Here is a 19,646-nt window from a genome sequence, read left to right as displayed (position 1 = left end):
CCAAGTCCCGTCCGCTTTTGTCTAGAACCCAACAATGGACATGAGAAGTCTCAAAATCTTTTCAACAACCGGTCGATTTCGACCACACATATACGCAGTATAGGAGCGCTGCCATGCCTTTATGGCGCAAATAGTCAAGTTGGACCCTCCGCCGAAATAGCACCTGAAGCCATCAACCTCGGCGAGAAAACGGGAGTCTACACTAACAAATTGGTGCTCTAAAACTCGCTCATCTTCCCACGTGCTTACGACAACCAAGGTAAAGAGTGTGCTTGCTGAAGCGTGGGCGGGTGATGATGCCTCGTCATGTCTTGCGTGTACCGTGTTTTGGCTTTGTCGATCAATCTCATTCTGAGGCAATGCTGAGATGCGCCGAGGCTCTTCTATTGTTGGGTTCCCCCTGAAGCCCGAATGAAGGACGCAAGTCGGAGCTCCAGGGCGATGGCCACTTCAGGGGTATTCGACGTCTTTGTTATTGCACAGACGAGAGATCTTGAATGCCAATCTAGGTCATGAGTCTGACGGAAAATGCTCACACAAAAGTTCGAGAGCTCTGCTCTTTCCCAAAAGTGATGAAAACCAATAAGCATGGAACTTGAGTTGTAAACATGCAGTGTACGTAGTGTAATTTGGTGAGTGGTGGTACCCCGTCCCACTTGAAGAAAGCTTTATCAAGACCTTAGCTTGATCTGAGGCGAACACACAGTGTGGCTATCGACCGCGCCCAAGTTGCGCACCACAGAAAAACGTCCAATTTCAGTTTCCCAAATATCTCTCACATGTCCTCAAATCAAGCCAACAAATCAAGATATCAGAAACATCACGCACTGGAAACACAGAAGCCTCATTTGTCCAAGGCCTGAGAACCACATGTTCATGCCTGGCAGCCCAAGAATGGGCCCGGCCGTGTTCCATCGCTGCAGTGATAAGGTGAGGACCGTGTAGACAACACTGTATCCCGGCACCGCGTGGGCGGTCATGGACCGCCATGGATGATGGGTTGAACAGGACCCTCTTGTGTTGAGATGCTTCTCCATTTTTGGGCGTCCAGGTTGTCATGCCTTGCATTGAGTAGCCTCCAGTTTGTACTGCCGCTAAAGGATAACGGCGGGTTCGGTTCGGGAAGCGTGACAAGTCAAAAACTTCAAGTCCAAAAAAAAATCAAAAGACAATAAAGGAACGTACGGCATTGTGACTTTCATAGCCTCTCGTCTTGTTGCTATGTAGCAAAAAAGGTAATCATCCAAAGCCAACCCCACAACTCTTCGAGTTGGGTCTTGCGGTATTGGTCTCTTTATATCTGTCCCCGAGTGAGGTTGCAACGCGAAAGGGAGAGAACCACCAGCGCAAGCTCGTAGCTACACACTCGTCGCAGTTGCGCCATCAGTGCAGCCCAACGGATCCGGGCACTCTCTCGAGTCTGGAGCTTCCTTGGATGCAAGACACCAACTATCAGTCATGATCCCCATTGGTAGGCCGGAAAACGCACTTAGGACGGACGGTCTAGATCTTAGCTCTATCGATCTACCTCGACAAGCTTGTCCGACCAAGGACGGAAGAGAAAGCATTTTGTTAGCTTATAAGAGATCACACTGCTATGTATATACCTCTACCTCAAGTGTTCCAAGCTGTTTACGTGCGCGTATGATTACGGCATAGTTAAGTTGTGGTCCGCACTAACAAGCTCCAGTCGCCGAGGTAGCTGGCCAGCGCCGCGGTGTCCCGTTCTTTTTTTTTGGCGCCCCTGTTCTTGGCGTGTTGACGGGGCCCTCATTCAGGTCAGTACAAGTGGAATCCCGGGCTAGGCTGTGTGCATCACACATCGACGAACTGGTCGTCACTTGTTCGAGTCGGACGGGTTGTTTGGAACTTGCCCGTGGGTCGGTCCGTTCTCCCATCATTCCTGGAAATCCACGGCAACGGTCACGGTCCCGCCTCCCGCTGCCATCACCCTTAAACGAACCATTCTACCTACCTACTCCGTCCGCCTCTATACTTCGCCCAACCCTCCAAACCACCCGGACGCCTCTTCCCGACATTTACGATCCCCATCATAGCATTCCAGCCTGGAGCCGGACACTCGCCCAAACCACAGCGAGCTTCTCGCCCATCATACGCCAGACACTCCCGTCCCGTCCAACTCTTGGGGCAGCAACGCCTCCGTCCAGGTCGCATTGGCCTAGCCCAACCGTTCCGTCCGGCTGCTTCGCTTGCGCATCCACTCACTCGACTTACGTATTGTCTATCCGATTATCGCCAACTGAATATTAGAGACCGAGTTGGAGTTCGGATCGAGTGGCTATTTCGATCCAGACTGCCCGCCTCTTCTCCAGTCCTTGCTTCGCATCGCAGAACATCAAACTTTCCAAAGACGTTCCCGACCACACTACGTACGACGCGCAGGCGGAGCACCCCCGACAGAGCTTTTCTCGACTTCGATTTGCACGCAGCCCCGCCCGCCTGACTGACCTGCGAGTCCTGAAAAAGCCCGACCGAACACACCTTCGCAACACCCGGCTGCTTTGTTGCTTTTCTTGATCCCTCGGGGTGAAAGAACCAGCAAGGACGCGACAACTCCTTGCGCCGCATTGTCTAGCTTGAATTTGACGTGCCTCCGGTTCACAAGCGTGTTGCTCAATTATGCTCGGGATATATGGTGGAAACCCAGAGAATGGTGGGTTCTGGCTCTGCCCCCCCCCCCCCTCCCCGCGAACTACTTTCCGTCCCATCATCATCATGCATGTGCCCGTCATCCTTCAGTCTGATCCCCGTACGGCCCTGCCCGGACATCACCGTCAGCCAACCACTGCTTCTACTCTCAATAATTGATTTGCAGCGCAAACTGTACTGACACATGTCGTGCCATTGATCGCAGGCGAAGAAAGACAACGACACGATGCGGAGGGGCAAGCCCGGTCAGCCTCTCTGTCAGTGTCGCCCGCCCTGCATCTGCCCAAGAACAAGAGTACCGGGAACCTTAGCGTAACAAATGACAGTTCCGAAAAGGCGCGTCTGCGCTTCTCCTTCGATGCCGGCCCGGCTGCCGTTGAGTACGATGCCATGGCAAGGTTAGCAAATGTTTACTACATGGTTGCAAGGGAGTCAACTTAAGGTTCCCAAGGCCGCAAGGCTGCTCCGGACCTGGAAGCCCTTCTGCTTGTCTCACATTCACCGGTTTGCGGATGCACAGTCGCACAATCTGACTCGGCCCCCCACCGCCCGTCTATATCTCGCATCCTGCAAGCCTAGCTGCTGACTCCCTCTCCCTTCCTTAGAAGTTCTGTCATGACCGACCACGACCACGGTCTGGGCCTCTCCGGTTTGCGACGCATCCGACAGCAACCACTTCCCCTCCGTACCGGCACTCTGCCATCAGCACCCGGCAGTCGGAAACCTTCCTTTGGGTCGGCCATTACCAGATCTGCCTCCCTCACAACCATGCTGGATGTGCACAGCAACTCGATACCCTTATCATCGGTCCCCAATTCGCCAAGCATAGCCTTCACCGAAGACCTCAGCCGCTTTCCCTCCGAATCCCTTCACTCCTTCTCCTTCGCCCACCAGTCTGAAGACTTGATACACAACCGCCAGAACGTCTTGAAGAGGTCTATCGAGTTTATGAAGGATCGGATGGGTTGGTCAGTGGCATCTAATACCGCCAATGCGGCTCTTGCGAGTGTGCAAGCACGGATAACAGGCGACGTTGAGACACAAAACGTGTTGGACTTGTTGGCACGGGCACAGTTGGTGGGAGCTGGGAGTCTCCCTAATGGTGATGTGACTTTGTCTACGGGGCCTCTTACCGGACCGGCCGAGCTGTCAGGAGAGAACATATTCGACAAACAGTTTATGGTACCCAGGAGCGCAAGCCCAGAGCCACTCGAGGACGACGAAAGTATAGCGCCAGAATCACCGGCCTCTCAGAAGACCATTGGGGCGACAAAATCCCAAAAGGAAACCGACACATCTCGACCAGCAAAGTTCAGCCTCGGCAACGACTCCGAACACTCATCCAGGAGTACGACCAACGAGAGCGGTACTACTGCGCAGACATCGCCCTCAACCTCTCTGCGTCCAGGCTTCTTGAAGCGAACCATGACTGATACGGAGCATGCGCAGATGCAGCAGAAGCTCATGGATGTCATGGCGACACCTTTTCTGGCCGTTGACTCTGGCCCACAAGACCACCTGCCTTCCCCCGCCCGACAGTCATTCTCGAGCGTTTCGAGTCAGCCACCTGCAGTTTCATCCGCCGTCCATGGTCATTCAACAAGATGGGCGCCCGCTGCTCAGGCCATCTTTACTACAGAGTCAAAGCCCCCTTGGACGATTCTCGCTGCCAACGATCTTGCGTGCCTTCTGTTTGGAGTCACCAAGGCCGAAGTTAGGAAGATGGGAATTCTGGAAGTTGTGCAGGAGGAAAGAAGGGCATGGCTGGAACGAAAGCTGCTTCAGGGATCGTCCGACGATGCCGGTGACGGATCGGAGAGTGAGATCGCTAAGCCAGTTTCAAATCCGCCCATGTCAAGTATCCTAGGATCTCGTGGCGGAGGAATAACCGCAAAGCTTCTGAGCAAGCCAAACTCCCGCAACCAACCCCCGAAAAGCAACGCCGGTAGAAGAGCAGCGACGATTCATAACGGCGACCCGAAACCACCAAAGCCAGGACAAGGACACCACCCTGCCACCCAATCAAGAGGCGTACTGCTTTGCGGCGACGTGGTTCCAATCCAGGTGAGTTCTGGCATTATGCAAAGTCATCTGAAATTTAGCACTAACCAGATGAACAGAAACGCAATGGCGCGACGGGATCGGCCAGCCTTTGGGTCAAGGAGAAAAAAGTCGGTCTCATTTGGGTCCTTGAAGAGATCCATGAGGACGTTGCGTATCTGACGCTGGATGAGGAGGGTGTCGTCCTCAAGCTTTCTGGAGCTCTCGGTCCAATTTGGGGCGATGAGAACTTGAAGCCTGGCATGGATGTTGGCAAACTAATACCTCGCATTCCCCGTCAAGGGTTTGACCCACGTACTGGAGAGATCGATTACGCACAGATTGCGAAGCGAAGATACTATACTTGCCGCAACTCTGACCGAATCAATATCCCAGCAACAATCGACCAAGTCAGGGGTCAGTCCGAATTGCGAGTAGCAAGTTTCCCGCATATCGCCGGTATTGTGGTTGTCTGTCCTCAGACCTTTACCATCAAGAGCTCTAATTCGGTCTTCTGCGGTGCACTCTTCGGCCACGAAAAGCCCGATGGGTTGCCTATCAGTCATCTCGTTCCGGACTTTGCAGGTGTGATACGCATCCTGAAAGACGAAGACGGCATTGACCTGGTAGACGGTATTGTCATACCCGAACACTCCTTCCGAAAGGCTGCAGCGTTCCTCGCATTGAAAGAAGGACGCCCGGATGCTGCAACAAGTCTATTGCGCCCCGAAGGCCTGCCTGCGAAGCATCGTGATGGGTCTGAGCTCAAGATCGATATCCAAATGCGGGTTGTTAAGAGCGAAAAGCAAACACAGATATCGGATCAAGCGATCGCCGAAGAAAGCGAGGATGAAGAATCAGTGTCCGGCGCGGACATGACGGACAGTTTCACCGTCTCTCAGTCCGAACTTGTTTATGCTCTGTGGATCACATATTCACGGCACCTTCATGCAACCAAAAGTAATCCTGGTTTTGCATCGCCCTTGTTATCTGGAACAGCAACTCCACTGCATCAACCTTCACCTGGACAGACCCCCGCCCACACCCCTCCGAAAATGGATTCTGACTCCAGCTCAGAATCTGAATGCGAAACTCCCAGTCAGCGAAGGGAATCCACAACCTCTCTCATCACCCGCCAGCTCAAGGAAGTCGCCATGACAGCTGCCGCCAAGCTCACGGGCACACCAAAGGCCGCCGAGCCCAAGACGGAAGACATTCAGACGCCCAAGACGGTGGAGACTCCAAAGAAGAAAACAATCGACGACTTTGTTATCCTGGAAGACATGGGCCAGGGTGCGTATGGTCAGGTGAAGCTAGCTCGGTACAAGAACAGCGGCAAGAAGTGCGTGCTGAAGTACGTCACCAAGAAACGCATTCTCGTCGACACCTGGACACGCGACAGGAGACTCGGCACCGTGCCTCTGGAAATCCACGTTCTCGATTTCCTGCGGAGGGAAGGGTTTAGGCATCCCAATATCGTTGAGATGGAGGACTTCTTCGAGGACAGCGTCAACTACTACATCGAGATGGTACCGCATGGCCTGCCCGGCATGGATCTTTTCGACTATATTGAGCTTCGCACCAACATGGACGAGCAAGAGAGTCGCAGCATTTTCGTACAGGTTGCACGCGCCATCCACCATCTGCACACCAAGGCACTCGTCGTACACCGCGACATCAAGGATGAGAACGTTATCCTGGACGGGGAGGGCCGGATCAAGCTGATTGACTTTGGAAGTGCGGCGTACATCAAGAGCGGACCCTTTGATGTGTTTGTGGGTACAATTGGTAAGTCATTATCTTTGCATCTTTTTCAGTCGAGGCGTCCTTAATTAAACTAACTGAACCTTACCCACTTCAAGATTACGCCGCCCCCGAAGTCCTCGCTGGAAAGCCCTACGGCGGCAAGGAACAGGATGTCTGGGCCCTCGGTATCTTGCTGTATACCATCATCTACAAGGAGAACCCCTTCTACAGCATCGATGAGATCATGGACCGCGACCTGCGCGTCCCCTACGTCATTAGCGACGAGAGTATTGACTTGATTCGGAAGATGCTCGATCGCGATGTCTCGCAGCGGTCGACGATCGAGGAGGTTTTGGCGCATCCTTGGTGTGCCATGGCGGATGACTAGTGGTCTGGAAGAAGGCAACTTTCTGTGTGCGGGTTGACGAGATGGGAGGGGGAAAAAATGGAAATCGGAAGTGGGGGGGAGAGAAGGAAAAGTGGCATGAATGAATGAAGAAGCAATTCTATTACGACTGGGGACTCGAGTCATATGGTTGTGAGCGAGTGTTTTGAGCGTGTGTTGCCAGCAGAGATATTTGGGGATGGGGGGGAAAGAACGAGGGAGAAGAGCGGTTGATGGCGGTTGTTCTTTTCTTCATTGTTCATGATACCGAAACATCACACTTTATCATCATCATCATATCCATATTGCATATCATCAACCTCGAAGACATCAAGTATTTTGGGTTGTTAGAAAAGATGGCGTTTTTGTTTGTTAGTTTCTTCTTCTTCTTCTTATCAAGATTCTTCTTATTGTGAGCATGTCTTGTCAAGCTACGCTACATTTGCGCTTGTTATCTTTTTTCTTGTTTTTTTTTAGCTTTTACATGATGATACTGTCTAAATTCTTCTGCGTGAATGGACTGTGTTGATATGAACATGAAGAAAAAAAAAAGACAACTCGGGAAGTTGTAGACCAAGTGCCGAGAGCCCATAGCGAAAAAAAAAAAAAAAAAAAAAAAAGAAAGGGGGAGCGGAGAGATTAAACTTCGAATGCTATTCTTGTAGTTATCTGACAAGTTTATCGGTTTCCATTCAGGACATTCGTACTCAAAAGTTATTCCATGTATCTGAAATTTTACTCAAAGGCGTCCGTCCTGTTCCATTTAAACACTCTTTGTTGATCAATGCACATAATCACTTCAAATCAGGTCCGAAGTCAGAGCAAAGGAAGTACTCTGTACCATAACTATAGAGTGATAGGAAGAGAGCCTTGAAGAAGCTGACTCTATCTACTTTGCTGCGCTGTGCTGTGCTCTCATGACACAACTACCACCCAGTCCCAGTCCGTCTTGTTGTGCGACGGTCCTTGAGACTATGGGGTATAATAACTACCTGTAATCATGTAATCCACTCCAGCAGGTATACATGATCGTAGCGATGACTGCCAATTTATATCCCACCTCCGCTCCCCCCTCTACCCAGGTGTCCTTAACCCACTGCCCAACTCCCCAAGAGCCATTATCCCTATCAATCCTATTCATAAGGAAACCCCCTCGGGAACCCAGCCACCGCAGGCTCCGGTCTATCACCGTCGTACCCTCTCGCATATGCAACCATATCCGCCATCTCATTACTCGTCTGCCAGACATGATCCATGAATCTCTCGTCTGCGTTGACAAAGTCATCGTCATCGTTGTCATCCAGCTCCGCATCAAACTCCTCTCTGTCAGAGGCGTTACCTGTCACGTACTCGTACGGGTTGCGATCAAGTTCGTCGTCCCATTCGAGATCTTCGTCGGGATAGTCGGCTGCGTAGTAGTTTTCGTCTGTTTGTGGTTGGTGTTAGTTTCCCTTGAACGAACACAGAGAGAGAGAGAGAGGGGGGGGGAGGGGGGGGGGGGAAGCAGGGAAGGAGAAAAAAAAAAGCATAACATACGGTTCTCATCGTCTTCATCCTCCGGAAACTCGAACTCGTCATCCTCCTCCGCACCAAAGAAGAAGTCAATCTTGTCGGGCTCGGAATCGAACACCAACAGACCGACCTGGGTGGCCGCCACCTCTTCCTCGTTGAGCCGGCTGGCGGGCACGCGGTAGTATTCCTCAACAACGTAGTCGTCATCGTCGGAGGTGTCGAGCATCTCAATGTCCATATCATCGTCCACTGGCGCCGCCGCCGCCGCAGCAGCAGTAGCAGCCTGAGGGGCCATCTCCTTAGTGCGAGCAGCCGCAGCCGCAGCCTCCGGGTGTCGTTGTGCGTATCTCAGCGCGGGAGCCTTGGGCTTGAACTTGGCTTTCCTCTCCGCAGCCTTGGCACTTGCCTCATCCAACTTGCTCAGATGGCTAGTGATTGCACTGAGTGTGTAGGCATCCATTTCCTGGGCGAGCTGATCCATGTCGACGTTGACATTGCGATTGACCAGCGAGGGGGGAAGAGCAGGGTGGGTTGAGCCAGGTTTCGACTCGGCCGGGGGCTGGAAGCGTCTCGTACCGGGTCGCTTGTATGATCGCTTCATCCCGGTGTCATGGGGATCGGCTGGAGGAGGCTCCTGGTAGGTGTAGCCGGCCGACGGCTTGGGCTGAACAGCGGCAGGGCCATTGTGGGCGTTCACCGGTCTCGACTGCTCTGGAGTCTGGTTCTCGTGGAGAGACTTTCGCTTCGAATTGCGCTCAACGAAGATGACGGTGCTGGCGCGCTTCTTGGAGACGGGTCCTGATGTTGAGGCTTGCGATACAATGGTTTTGGAGAGGTGAAATCGTCGAAGAGTAGGCTCGGTCGCTTTGGTCGTCTGGGACGTAGATGTTGGCTCGATGATTGGCGAGGCGCCGGGCTGGGGTGTCATCCTCTGCGATCTCGGACGGGGAAGAGGCTTGATGATGCGTCTCTTCTCATCGCCTTCTTTCGTTGTCTGAATGGTCGGTACGGTTGGCTGCGGGGCTACGATGTCCGTTGCTTGTTTGAGCCGGTACACCCAGCTGCCTTCTCCATTTCGCGAACGCTTGCTGCCCTCGACCCCTGATTCCAATTGTTAGCATGACAACCGAGAATTGTCAAGAACTTGTCGGGGACGACTAACTCAGGAAGTCGACCGGCGCATCTTCGGCGCCACGCTTGCGCCGCTTGACCGTGATGGTCTCGGGGGGTAGGAAAACCGACATGTCGACCTAAAGCGTGGTTACCAGTCAATTATTGGGTGTTGGTTGTTAAGTGCGCCGTCGATGTCGTTGCGAATGGACCACGGCAGGGTAGGTGATGAATCCAGTAGGTGATTTCGGTGCAAGTTGATTTGTTGTTTTGGTTTTCGGAATTGGCGAGCAATTCGATTTTTCGAATTGGGTGGTTAGATATTTTCGAAATGTTCGTCGCCGGGTGGTTGATTTGTCAGACGATCTCGCTGGTTGCGAAGTTTATAAGTACTGGTCGTAGCGATGGAAAGGTTAGAAAAGGCAATCCACTTGTACGTGGATTGACATTTGGAAAATAATGATGGGGTCCTCTGCGTCCGTGGACCTTGATGCCGAGTCCTGGTGAAGCCCGGCTTGAGATTCGATCAGAATTATGGTTCTTATCAGTGAACAACCTCACTGCGATAAGATTAGTTCACAACAAGGGTGGCATGTGAATCGAGGAGGCGTCACATCAAAGGCGGTCATCAAGGGCACAACGCTTTGCGCCAGCACTCACCGCCCTATACGCCTAAGTCGACCACTTGAGGTGAGGTCCATGACGCCAGCCACGCAAAGGTCGGATCCACCTTCAATGCGGGGGATCTGCACCTCGAGAGCCCGTGCGTTTAGCGCCCGGTACCGCGGTTGACGTTGTGACAAGCCAAGAGCTCTTGCTTTTTTGTCAGTTGAGCATCTGGACTTTTCATAGCGTCTTTCTTTGCAGTTCCGCATCACCCATTCGGCAAATCACGAGACGTGAAGAGCTGCAGGCAAGGAATCTGTGCGGCAGTGCGGCTCGAGTGCAGCTAAATTTGAATTTGTTGAAGATAATTTTCAAAAGCCATCTTGCGGTGTGTGTACCCTTCATCAACGAAGACTTTCATCAGCCTATCAATCGCCCCGACGTGCAAAGGGTCAAGTGCAAGCCAGTTGCAGTTCGTTAAGTAGGTGTTTCTGACCTTACTCGTCCTCGTTCGCGTGAATATTGTGGCACCACCACTTGCCACCTTGAACCGCAAGCCCGGGGATAGGAAGGTTGTGCTGTGTGTACACCACACACGTTGCAAAAAGGCTGCAGCTTCGCGCTTTCAGTTCGTTTATCTTTGGTGGCAGCGGATGTTCACAACTGGAAGCAAGGGTACCTCTGTATCGGGATGTATAATGCAGCTGAAGCAGGGCACACATCCATGTCAGGACGGTTGCGGTCTTGATTACGACATTAATGCTGTGAGCTGCCACTACGTAGGTACCTGTGTATGATTTGGGGAAGACGATGAACCGTTGACAAGAGGCCGACGACGGGAAGGTGGCTGTTTGTTTTTCTTTTCGTTCCTCTTTCTGGATCTGCACTTCGGGACAGTTGTACGGCGCGGCGCTAGCAGTGCAGTATGTACTATATGTCTAGGTACCTAGTGATCTGTGAAGCTGCCACTGCCGTATTTCCGTTTACCTCTACCTACCTACCTACAGCCACCTACCTAGCCGCCTTCCCGGCTTGTCTGCACCGGTCAAGGCGGGAACCTCGATTCCCTCCCGTGTGTTCGTGATAGAGGTAGGTAGAGGTTAGTTGATAAACAACCATCGAATGGGATGCTGCTATTTTCGTAGATGAATCGCGTGATGGTAGGTCGCACCCCTGCGACAGTTAGTTCCTACCTTGAGGATACCTAAACAAGTGACTGAAAATCAATCATCCCAGGCCATGAGCCATATCAGACGCGTATGAGGTACCTTAAGGTAAAACTAGAGGTAAGTAACAGACTTGAAGAGGGCAATTTCCACTTCCTTCTCTGGTATGCAGCCCAACCCTGCCTCCCAAGGTCAAGTCCCCCATCCACCTGCCTCGACCAAGCCGGGCATTTCCATCTGATTCCCCGCGTGTCATGATCCAGGTGGGCTGCGAGTGAGGGGCTTCACAGTAGGGCACTGCACTTGAACACCACCACCCACTGCACCAAAAGACTGCACCACCACTTCCTGCATCCAAGCACGCACCGCACCTCGCAGTCGAGCACAGCACACACACACACCCACTCGGTAGGCAAGTATCCATACAAAACAACGGTTTCCATTCCTCCTATCCACAACCAATACCACCCAAGAAATTCAGGCCCTTATCTTGGATCCGGTCTGCCTGCCTAAATAACCCCGACTGCCTCGAGATCGGCTCCAGTGGTGAGTTGTCCGTCCGATTTCTTCACCCCCTCCATTTTTCCCAACCAGCAGCAGCTGCTCGACCTGCACAATTTCGCTGGCAAACATCCATCCCACATCTTTCTGCAAACCACTGCTCGACGCTGCCATCGTCTTGCCGTCGCGTATCGCTCGCTGTATCTGACTCTTTGCTTTTCTAGCCGTCACAATTTCTGGTCGAGGCTGAGCTTACGACAGACACTCTGAAGAGAGACAACCAAGTTAACTCAAAGGTACCCAGAACCCCAAACCCCGCACCTCACTCCAGCACACAAGCACATCCCGTCAATCACCAGCCCACCTAAGCAAGCAACATGGAGGACGGAGGGAGAGAGCTTCGTTCGAGCTTCTGTTCTTCCGAGTGTGTTGCGGCCACCTTCGCTTCCAATCCATTCCCGTCACCACTCTCTCTCCACTGTTCAAGATCCACTCCTTGACTTTGCTTGTCTACATGGTTGCCGTAAGCGATCAAGAGCCTAGAACGCGACAAGCACAATAACTAGATGCGCGTTACTGATCACCGTGATTCGAGCAGCTGCCTGTGCGACTCAAGCTACGAACCAGCAGCTAACGTCGCATCACCGCCAACCTACAAAGCTACCCTAGAGCGCTCTTTCACGAGCTGTCACTTTATTTTTTCATCGGTGCACAGCATTTGGGCATCCGGGCCAATGACCCAATAGTCTCATCTTGCACTTCAACTCCCCACACTTTCTATCTACCGAAACCAACAAGTCTAAACCATGGCTTCCACCAAGGTGTCTACGACCATTACATTCCGGTCACCTGGCACTCAGCCGCCACTCTTCATTGCTGGCTCTTTCTCTGAGCCAGAATGGCAACCCCAGGAGATGGTCTGCACCACTGGTGCTGACGGAGAGCATGTCTTTACCAAGGAAATCTCGGGCGAACCCGGAACCAAGGTGGTCTACAAGTTCCGCATCGGCTTGGGCGATTGGTGGGTCCTTGACGAAGGCGCGCCTACCGTCACGGACAGTTCTGGTTTCAGAAACAACGAGTTGGAGTTCCAACACCCGCCAAAGTAAGTGGAAGACCATCGTGTTCTTGGTCGTCAGCATCAGCTACTAACCCGTGAACCGTATCTAGGGAGGAACCCAAGCCCGACCTCCCCACGGACGAGGCGACCTCAGAGGAGAATGCGCCTCAGACAAATGGAACTACCCAACATCATGCGGATGCTTCGGAGATCAAGGAAGCTGTGAAGGCGGAGACTGCTCCCGAGGTTGAAGCTCCCCAAGAAATCGACACTGCTACAAAGGTTACCGTGGTCTCCGAGACAAACAATGACCCGCCGCACGATGTTGTTCTCAAGGTTGAAGAGGAAACCATTGTCGACATCTCTGCCGCAAAGGATACTTCCTCCAGTGATGATGTTGCCGTGAAGGACGACACTGCAGCAAAAGACGAGACCACGTCGGAGGCTCACACTGAAACCAAGGCTGAAGTCCCTTCAACTACTGAGGCTACCTTGAAGGATGAAGCTCTCTCAGATCAAGAGGACCAGACCAAGACAAAAGATTCCACGGAGAGCAACGTTGCGCCCGTTGAAACTTCATCCACTGAGACACCTTCCAAGGAGGAGGAGGCTACCCCAGAGGAGGCCAAGGTCGAGACAGCAACCGAGCCTGCCGTTGAAAAGGAAGAGTCTAAGCCCGAGGAGACTACCATTGTAGACGCTGAGCACAAGAAGGAAGCTGAGGTCGACGCGGAATTGCCCGTTGAGAAGACTGATGTTCAGGAGGAGAGCACCTCGCAAGTTGAGACACGAGAGGAAGCCGCTCCAGCTGAGGAGGCTGTTTCCGTTGCTCCCGAGGCTGAAACCACCTCCGAGGCTGAGACAACCCTGAAGGAGGATACTCTTGCCAAGGAATCCGACTTGCAAGAGACCGCCGAGTCCAAGGAGGAGGTGAATGAGAGTGAAGACCACCTCCCAGAAGATGAGACCGTATCGAAGGAGGAGGCCTCTCTGGCGGAAGTGGAGAAGGAGGACTCTGCACCCACTCATGAGGCTAAAGTTCAGGAGGACACCTTGAAGACCACCGAGGAGCAGCCTTCGGAAGAGAAGCCTTTGGAAGAGAAGCCTGCTGAGGAGGAGACTGTTCACGAAGACACCAGTTCGGAAAAGGCCGCCGAAGAGAAGGCCACCAAGGAGACTTCGGAAGAGCCTGCCCACGAGGACGATACCAGAGACAAGGCCACCCAGGAGGACACCGTTCACCAAGATACCCAAACCGACGATGAGGTCACTCAACAGACTACCCAGGAAGATATCACCCAACAGACAACCGCTGAGGAGTCTACTCAGCAGACGACCCAAGAGGATGTCACTGAGGATGCCCCTGAAGTTGCTGCTACCAAGGACGAAGTCGACGTGAAGGATGACACCACTCCTCACGAGACCGATCTCAAGGACGAGACTCATCCAATGGAGGCGTCCAAGGAGGAGGAGCCCACTCAGAAGGAGGATGCGGAGGAACATGCCGTTGATGAGACTGCTCAAGAGGAACAGCCTACCAAGGAATCTGCTCCCGAAGAGACAACAGCAACCGGTGAGGCCACTTCAGAGGAGGTTGCGCGGGAGAAGGCTGATGAGGATGAAACTCATGCCAAGACCTACGCAGCTGTGGCTCACGAAGCTCTAGAAGCTGAGACTTCTCCAGAGGTTACTGAGGCTGCTCCGGAAGCTGAGGCTCCTCAGGCCGAGGAGACTGCTCCGGCGACCGAAGCTGCTCCTGCTGAAGAGACTTCTCCTGCTGTCGATGTTGCTCCCGTTGAGAAGGCCGCCCCAGTCGAGGACGACGTTCCGGTTGAGAAGGCTACTTCTCTATCTGAGGAGAATGTTTCCGTCGATGCAACCAACTCTGCTGAAGAAGCTGCTCCCTCTGAGATCCCTGCTGATGTCGTTGAAGAAGCCGCTCTTGCTGCCGAGGCTACCCCCGCCGAAGAGACTACTCCTGTCACTGAGGCTACCCGTGTTGAGGAGGCTGCGCCTGTTGAGGAGTCTACTCATGCCTCTGAGGATGCTCCTGTCAAGGAGGCTCCTCTGGAGGCCGCCCCTGTCTCTGAAGAGCTCCCTGCTGAAAAGGCCGCTTCTACCGAAGAAACTGCTCCTGCTCTTGATGCTGCCCCTGCTGAGACCGCTGCAGTTGAGGAGGTAACTCCCGCCAAGGAGGCTGAACCCGTCCAGGCTACCTATGCTGAGGTCGCCCAGGCGACCGATGCTGAGGAGCCCGCCCATGTTGAGAAGACTGAGCCTGTCGAGGAGGCTACTGTTGATGAGACTGCACCTACTGAGGAGGCCGCTACTGTAGAAGAGGAGGCGGCCAACGTGCCCGCTGCGCAGTCCGAGCCTGTCGCTAATGCGGCCAAGGAGATCTTTGCCCGCTCCGAACCTGTTACCGAGTCGCAGTCCGGTGCTGCCACGCCGACCTTTGCCAGGACTGCGGCGGAAGTCGCTGATTCTGCTGCACTCCTTGACGAAGGAACACCTGAGGATCGTGTCTCCGATGAAGAGGCTGGAAAGACTGGTTTCCGTCGCCTGTCTGCCACGCCCATTACCGAAGTTGCGGACACTGCTGCGGAAGTCGCTGATAGCGCGAAATATCTGGACAATGAGGTGAGAATGGTCTCGTAATGCTTTGCATGATTTACAGTGAGCTAACGCCACAAACAGGCCACGGAGACTGACAAGTCCGAAATTCCTACACCCGCCGAGGACGGCTCCCATAATCCAGCTCTGTTCTCACATGAGTGCGCCGGTATGTACGGCGAAGAACCTTCGATCACGATTGTATCCGAGGACATGGACAAGGACAACGAGATCCGAAAGGAAATACCGTTTGACGAGGAGAATATCGATATTAACGATCCCACCCTAGAACGCTTCCCATCCAACCGCGACGAGATCATCGATACTGTTCGGAAGCTTGAGACCGGTCTCGAGGAGGACCAGGTTATTATCGAGGACGCCCCATCACCTATCATCGGCTCTTCGAATTCACGAAGGGAATCGGAAGTGTCTCACGACGCCGCTCTCGGAGCAAGCGTAATTCCCCGCGCCGCGAAGAAGTTAGAAGTCCCCCATTCACCTCGCGTCTCCGTCAGCTCGGCTCAGTCGTCGGCCTTATCGCTGCAATCGATTTCGGAGAGCGAAGAACCGACCAACAGCAAAGAAGAGGAAACCCCGGCGGTTCAGCTTTCGCCTCCCCACAAGACCGCGGCGTCAAACGAAACTACATCTAGGGAGGCTACACCTCGGGCGGTGGTTGAGGATGAAGGAATCTCGCTAAGCCCTGACTCGCCGAAGAAGACAGAGCACACCGAAGATCTGACCACCAAGACGCTGGTGCCTCAAGCACTTGATATCCCTGAAGTCTCAGCACATACTGTCTCGGTCGAGGCGCCTGTTGAACCTATCGCCCAGGAAGAACAAGCACCTAAGGATACCAAGCCCACGAATGGCCTCCTTCCCAGCCCAGAGGTTGTCGCGGAAACCACCGAACGCTCGAAGCCATCGCAACCCGATGCTCAGCAGAGCACCGATGAGCCCGTTGCCGCCCCAGATGCTACCGGTGCTGATGTCCGTAGCGAGGCCGAGGCATCGGCCACAGCAACAGGCGCAGACACTGACAACGCCAACACGGTCAGAAAGAGAGGTGGACAGGGGACACAGGCCAGCTCGCCGCCGCCCAGCGATGCTCCAGTCATCAAGCAAGACCCCAAGAGCGGATGGTTCACCACCTTCTGCAAGTTGATCATTGTGGACTTCATCGGCGGTATCCTGAGCCGAATTGCGGGCAACCGCAAAAGACAGACGTAAGGCATACACTGGGCTCAGACGATAACCTTTCTTCAGATTATCGATTGACTCTGTGTTGCTTTAGGCTGTTGGCAGCAGGCACCGCCGCCGTCGCCATGGGGGTTGGATGGTGGAGGATCAAGGCCAATGCAGCTAGAAGCGCTGCTATTGAATGAATTAGCCATGTGTTTTATGCAGGGAGGTGTTATTGGGTGCATATGGGTTACGAAGAACATGAGACATGGATACAGTATGCCATTACCTATGGTACTCGGAGTTCAAGTTGTGTTGGCAGAGACACGACAAGGCCTCTTGAGATTGTTTTGGACGAAAAGAAAAACAAAGAAAAAAGAAAGAAAAGAAGAAGGAAGAGGACGACCTAGTACATTGTTAAGTTTTGTTATTCCCTATAGTCAATATCCATACAATAAGTAGTACTCAGCTCCCGAGTTCCTTGACATGAAAATGTGATGTGATTCCATGCTTCCTTGAGAGTGAATGCATCCCCATCATAAATTTGGTGTAGTGTACAATGGCATGGAGTTTTACAGGGACATGGTGGGGAAGAGGCCCCTGAAGCACAGCGCTAAGCAGAGACCCCTACAGGTGGTGAACAGTGGCAGAACATTCCAGCAGTCCTGAGATTACCGATAAGCACCACCGGGTAGGTTGTTAGCGCTTGCCCCTCATTCTACCAACTTTTGGAGAAGGTCTGGGCAAACACATGACGAAATTCGCCTGCCAAAAATTTTGACGACGACGGAACAGCATCTCCCGACACCACACCCCGTCGGCGTACGGGAACTGAATCTCAACATAATGTGGAAGACAGCGAGGGACTCGGTGTGCCTCATCTGCCGCTCGGCCGCAACGACAACCACATCGACATCAGCAAGAGCAAGCCTCGAACCATGGGCCGGCCAGAGAACGTTTTCGACACGGCGCGAGCAGCGCCCTTCGCGCATGGTGTTGTCCGATCGTGTTGCCCGACCACCGCCAGTACGGGGCCCCGGCGAGGGCAACAAGAAGCCCCGGAACAAACCTGATGGCCCCTGGGCGGGCATGAACCGACGAGTTGCAAACATCGACCCGCGCAAAGCACCCAAACCGAAACCGGTAGAGGAGGACAGCAGGAGAGACAAAAGGGATAAGAATACCAAGGGACAAAAGGCACTGAAGATGCAACGCGCGCTCGCGACCATCAGCTACGGACAAAGAACAAGCATCAAGGAACGAATGCAGGAAATCCAGGCTTTCGACCAGTTCGACCTGCTGCCGGTGGTGAAGGAGGCTATTGCGCAGGAGGCGCTCAAAGGCATGACGGAAATCAAGCCCACGCCCGTACAGAGATTGGCTATCCCGGCTCTGCTAGGGCAGCCGATGGGAAGGAAGCCAAGGCGACCAAAATCGGACAACGGCAGGGAGGAGTTCCTTTTGGCTGCCGAGACGGGATCTGGCAAGACGTTGGCATATCTGGTTCCCGCGGTCAACGCTATAAAGAAGGGCGATGCTGATGATGAGTTGGTCGCCTCCTACAACGAGCGTTTGGCGGCTGAGAAGGAACGACGTGGAGGAGCCCCGGTGTCCGAGTGGATTGAGAAGTTCGAGCCTCACCCCAACACAGCCCGGCCTCGTGTGGTTGTCCTGGTGCCTACGGCCGAGCTGGTCGACCAGGTCACCAGCGTTGCCAAGAAGCTCGCTCACTACACCAAATTCAAGGTACGACCTCTGTCCGCCAGCATCAGCCCGCTCAGGAACCAGCGCAACCTGTACAGCCCCATCGGCGTGGACATGATCGTTTCGACCCCTCACCTGCTCGCCACCATCGCCAAGTCGGATCCCAACGTTTTGTCCCGCGTGAGCCACCTCGTCATTGATGAGGCCGACTCCCTGCTCGACCGCAGTTTCTCGGGCGACACCACCAGCATCGTGGACCGCGCCATGCCCTCGCTCAAGCAGCTCATCCTCTGCTCGGCCACCATCCCTCGCCGCCTGGACACCTACATGGAGGAGCAATTCCCCTACATCAACCGCATCACCACTCCCAACTTGCACGCCATTCCCCGCCGTGTCCAGCTCGGCGTGATCGACGTGTCCAAGGACCCGTATCGCAACAACAAGATGCTCGCCTGCGCCGACGCCATCTGGTCCATCGGCAAGGAGGCCGCCAAGCACGAGGGCCCCAAGAGCGAGATCGACGTTAAGCGCATCATGGTCTTTGTCAACGAGCGCGAGACCACCCAGCAGGTGGCCGATTACCTTGTGTCCAAGGGCATCGACGCCATCGCTCTTCACCGTGACACGGAGGAGCACCGCAAGTCGGAGATGCTGGCTTCTTTTACGTCGAACGAGCCAATGAAGATCAGCAGGCCTGCTGATGATGATGTTGCTGCCGCTGCTGCTGAAGGAGGCAAAGCCGGTGGTGCCGTGAGCAGCAGCCCTACCAGGAGGCATCTGCCGAATACCAAGGTCATTGTGGCGACGGATCTGGCGTCTAGAGGTATCGATACCCTCGCCGTGCGCTATGTGGTGTTGTACGATGTGCCGCATACGACTATCGACTTCATCCACAGGCTGGGCCGCGCTGGTCGCATGAATCGCCGTGGTAGGGGTATCGTGTTGGTGGGCAAGGATGATAGGAGAGATGTCGTTGCCGAGGTTAAGGAGAGCATGTTTATGGGTCAGGCCCTTGTTTAGAAGGTCGGTGTATAAACACCACGATGGAAATTGTAAGATTAAGAGTCCATTGGACTATCGCCTCAATTGTTTCTGTATCATATGACGTCTGATTGATGTACCTAGATCTAAACCATTGTCTGGAGTGCAAGCGCCTTAAGACACACCAGAAAAGGACGGGAACCTGGAGGTACTAGAAGGAAAAGTAAACCTTCATAGTACTTGGTCTTTATTTGATGGACTCGACAAATATCGTTCCTTTGTCTGTCTGACTCCAAACCAAGTTTCCACGCGCAAGTTGAGACGAAACAGAGGTCCGTGTCCGAACACCCCTGACCCAGACCACAAACGC

General features: G+C 53.6%; 4 protein-coding genes across 4 annotated transcripts; 3 read left to right on the top strand and 1 right to left on the bottom strand.

Moving 5' to 3' along the window:
- Positions 1 to 1,750: 1,750 nt before the first annotated feature.
- stk-40 (serine/threonine protein kinase-40) lies at positions 1,751 to 7,313 on the top strand. The gene is made up of 5 exons (XM_958007.2): positions 1,751 to 2,674; positions 2,876 to 3,068; positions 3,276 to 4,734; positions 4,791 to 6,498; positions 6,573 to 7,313. Exons 1-5 carry the CDS (start codon positions 2,641 to 2,643, stop codon positions 6,842 to 6,844), a joined length of 3,666 nt encoding a protein of 1,221 aa, XP_963100.1. The 5' UTR covers positions 1,751 to 2,640; the 3' UTR covers positions 6,845 to 7,313.
- A 337-nt stretch (positions 7,314 to 7,650) lies between these two features.
- On the bottom strand, positions 7,651 to 10,013 carry NCU06248 (hypothetical protein). Its single transcript, XM_958006.2, has 3 exons — positions 9,516 to 10,013; positions 8,378 to 9,454; positions 7,651 to 8,267 (listed from the first exon to the last, which is right to left on the bottom strand). The coding sequence occupies exons 1-3, from the start codon at positions 9,595 to 9,597 to the stop codon at positions 7,975 to 7,977; spliced, it is 1,452 nt and encodes a 483-aa protein (XP_963099.1). The 5' UTR covers positions 9,598 to 10,013; the 3' UTR covers positions 7,651 to 7,974.
- Positions 10,014 to 11,773: 1,760 nt separating this feature from the next.
- NCU06247 (hypothetical protein) lies at positions 11,774 to 17,067 on the top strand. The gene is made up of 4 exons (XM_958005.3): positions 11,774 to 12,032; positions 12,335 to 12,841; positions 12,907 to 15,436; positions 15,494 to 17,067. The coding sequence occupies exons 2-4, from the start codon at positions 12,543 to 12,545 to the stop codon at positions 16,637 to 16,639; spliced, it is 3,975 nt and encodes a 1,324-aa protein (XP_963098.2). The 5' UTR covers positions 11,774 to 12,032; positions 12,335 to 12,542; the 3' UTR covers positions 16,640 to 17,067.
- A 114-nt stretch (positions 17,068 to 17,181) lies between these two features.
- On the top strand, positions 17,182 to 19,638 carry NCU06246 (ATP-dependent RNA helicase mrh-4). Its single transcript, XM_958004.3, has one exon. It carries the CDS (start codon positions 17,438 to 17,440, stop codon positions 19,313 to 19,315), a length of 1,878 nt encoding a protein of 625 aa, XP_963097.3. The 5' UTR covers positions 17,182 to 17,437; the 3' UTR covers positions 19,316 to 19,638.
- Positions 19,639 to 19,646: the final 8 nt, after the last annotated feature.

Source organism: Neurospora crassa, linkage group III (genome assembly GCF_000182925.2).
Source record: "Neurospora crassa OR74A linkage group III, whole genome shotgun sequence".
Classification (NCBI taxonomy): Eukaryota; Fungi; Ascomycota; class Sordariomycetes; order Sordariales; family Sordariaceae; genus Neurospora; species Neurospora crassa.
Note: the sequence above shows the minus strand (reverse complement) of the source record. Positions and strands in the feature narration are given on the sequence as shown.

What these genes read in the sequence shown, in the direction of transcription:
- stk-40 (XM_958007.2), top strand. Translation starts at nt 2,641, where the DNA reads ATGCTCGGGATATATGGTGGAAACCCAGAGAATG. An exon ending in GCGACGTGGTTCCAATCCAG is followed by an intron (nt 4,735 to 4,790) that starts GTGAGTTCTGGC and finishes CCAGATGAACAG; the next exon opens with AAACGCAATGGCGCGACGGG. An exon ending in TGTGTTTGTGGGTACAATTG is followed by an intron (nt 6,499 to 6,572) that starts GTAAGTCATTAT and finishes ACCCACTTCAAG; the next exon opens with ATTACGCCGCCCCCGAAGTC.
- NCU06248 (XM_958006.2), bottom strand. Translation starts at nt 9,597, where the DNA reads ATGTCGGTTTTCCTACCCCCCGAGACCATCACGGTCAAGCGGCGCAAG. An exon ending in TGCGCCGGTCGACTTCCTGA is followed by an intron (nt 9,455 to 9,515) that starts GTTAGTCGTCCC and finishes AATTGGAATCAG; the next exon opens with GGGTCGAGGGCAGCAAGCGT. An exon ending in GGATGAAGACGATGAGAACC is followed by an intron (nt 8,268 to 8,377) that starts GTATGTTATGCT and finishes AACCACAAACAG; the next exon opens with ACGAAAACTACTACGCAGCC.
- NCU06247 (XM_958005.3), top strand. Translation starts at nt 12,543, where the DNA reads ATGGCTTCCACCAAGGTGTCTACGACCATTACATTCCGGTCACCTGGC. An exon ending in GAGTTCCAACACCCGCCAAA is followed by an intron (nt 12,842 to 12,906) that starts GTAAGTGGAAGA and finishes AACCGTATCTAG; the next exon opens with GGAGGAACCCAAGCCCGACC. An exon ending in CGAAATATCTGGACAATGAG is followed by an intron (nt 15,437 to 15,493) that starts GTGAGAATGGTC and finishes CGCCACAAACAG; the next exon opens with GCCACGGAGACTGACAAGTC.
- NCU06246 (XM_958004.3), top strand. Translation starts at nt 17,438, where the DNA reads ATGTGGAAGACAGCGAGGGACTCGGTGTGCCTCATCTGCCGCTCGGCC.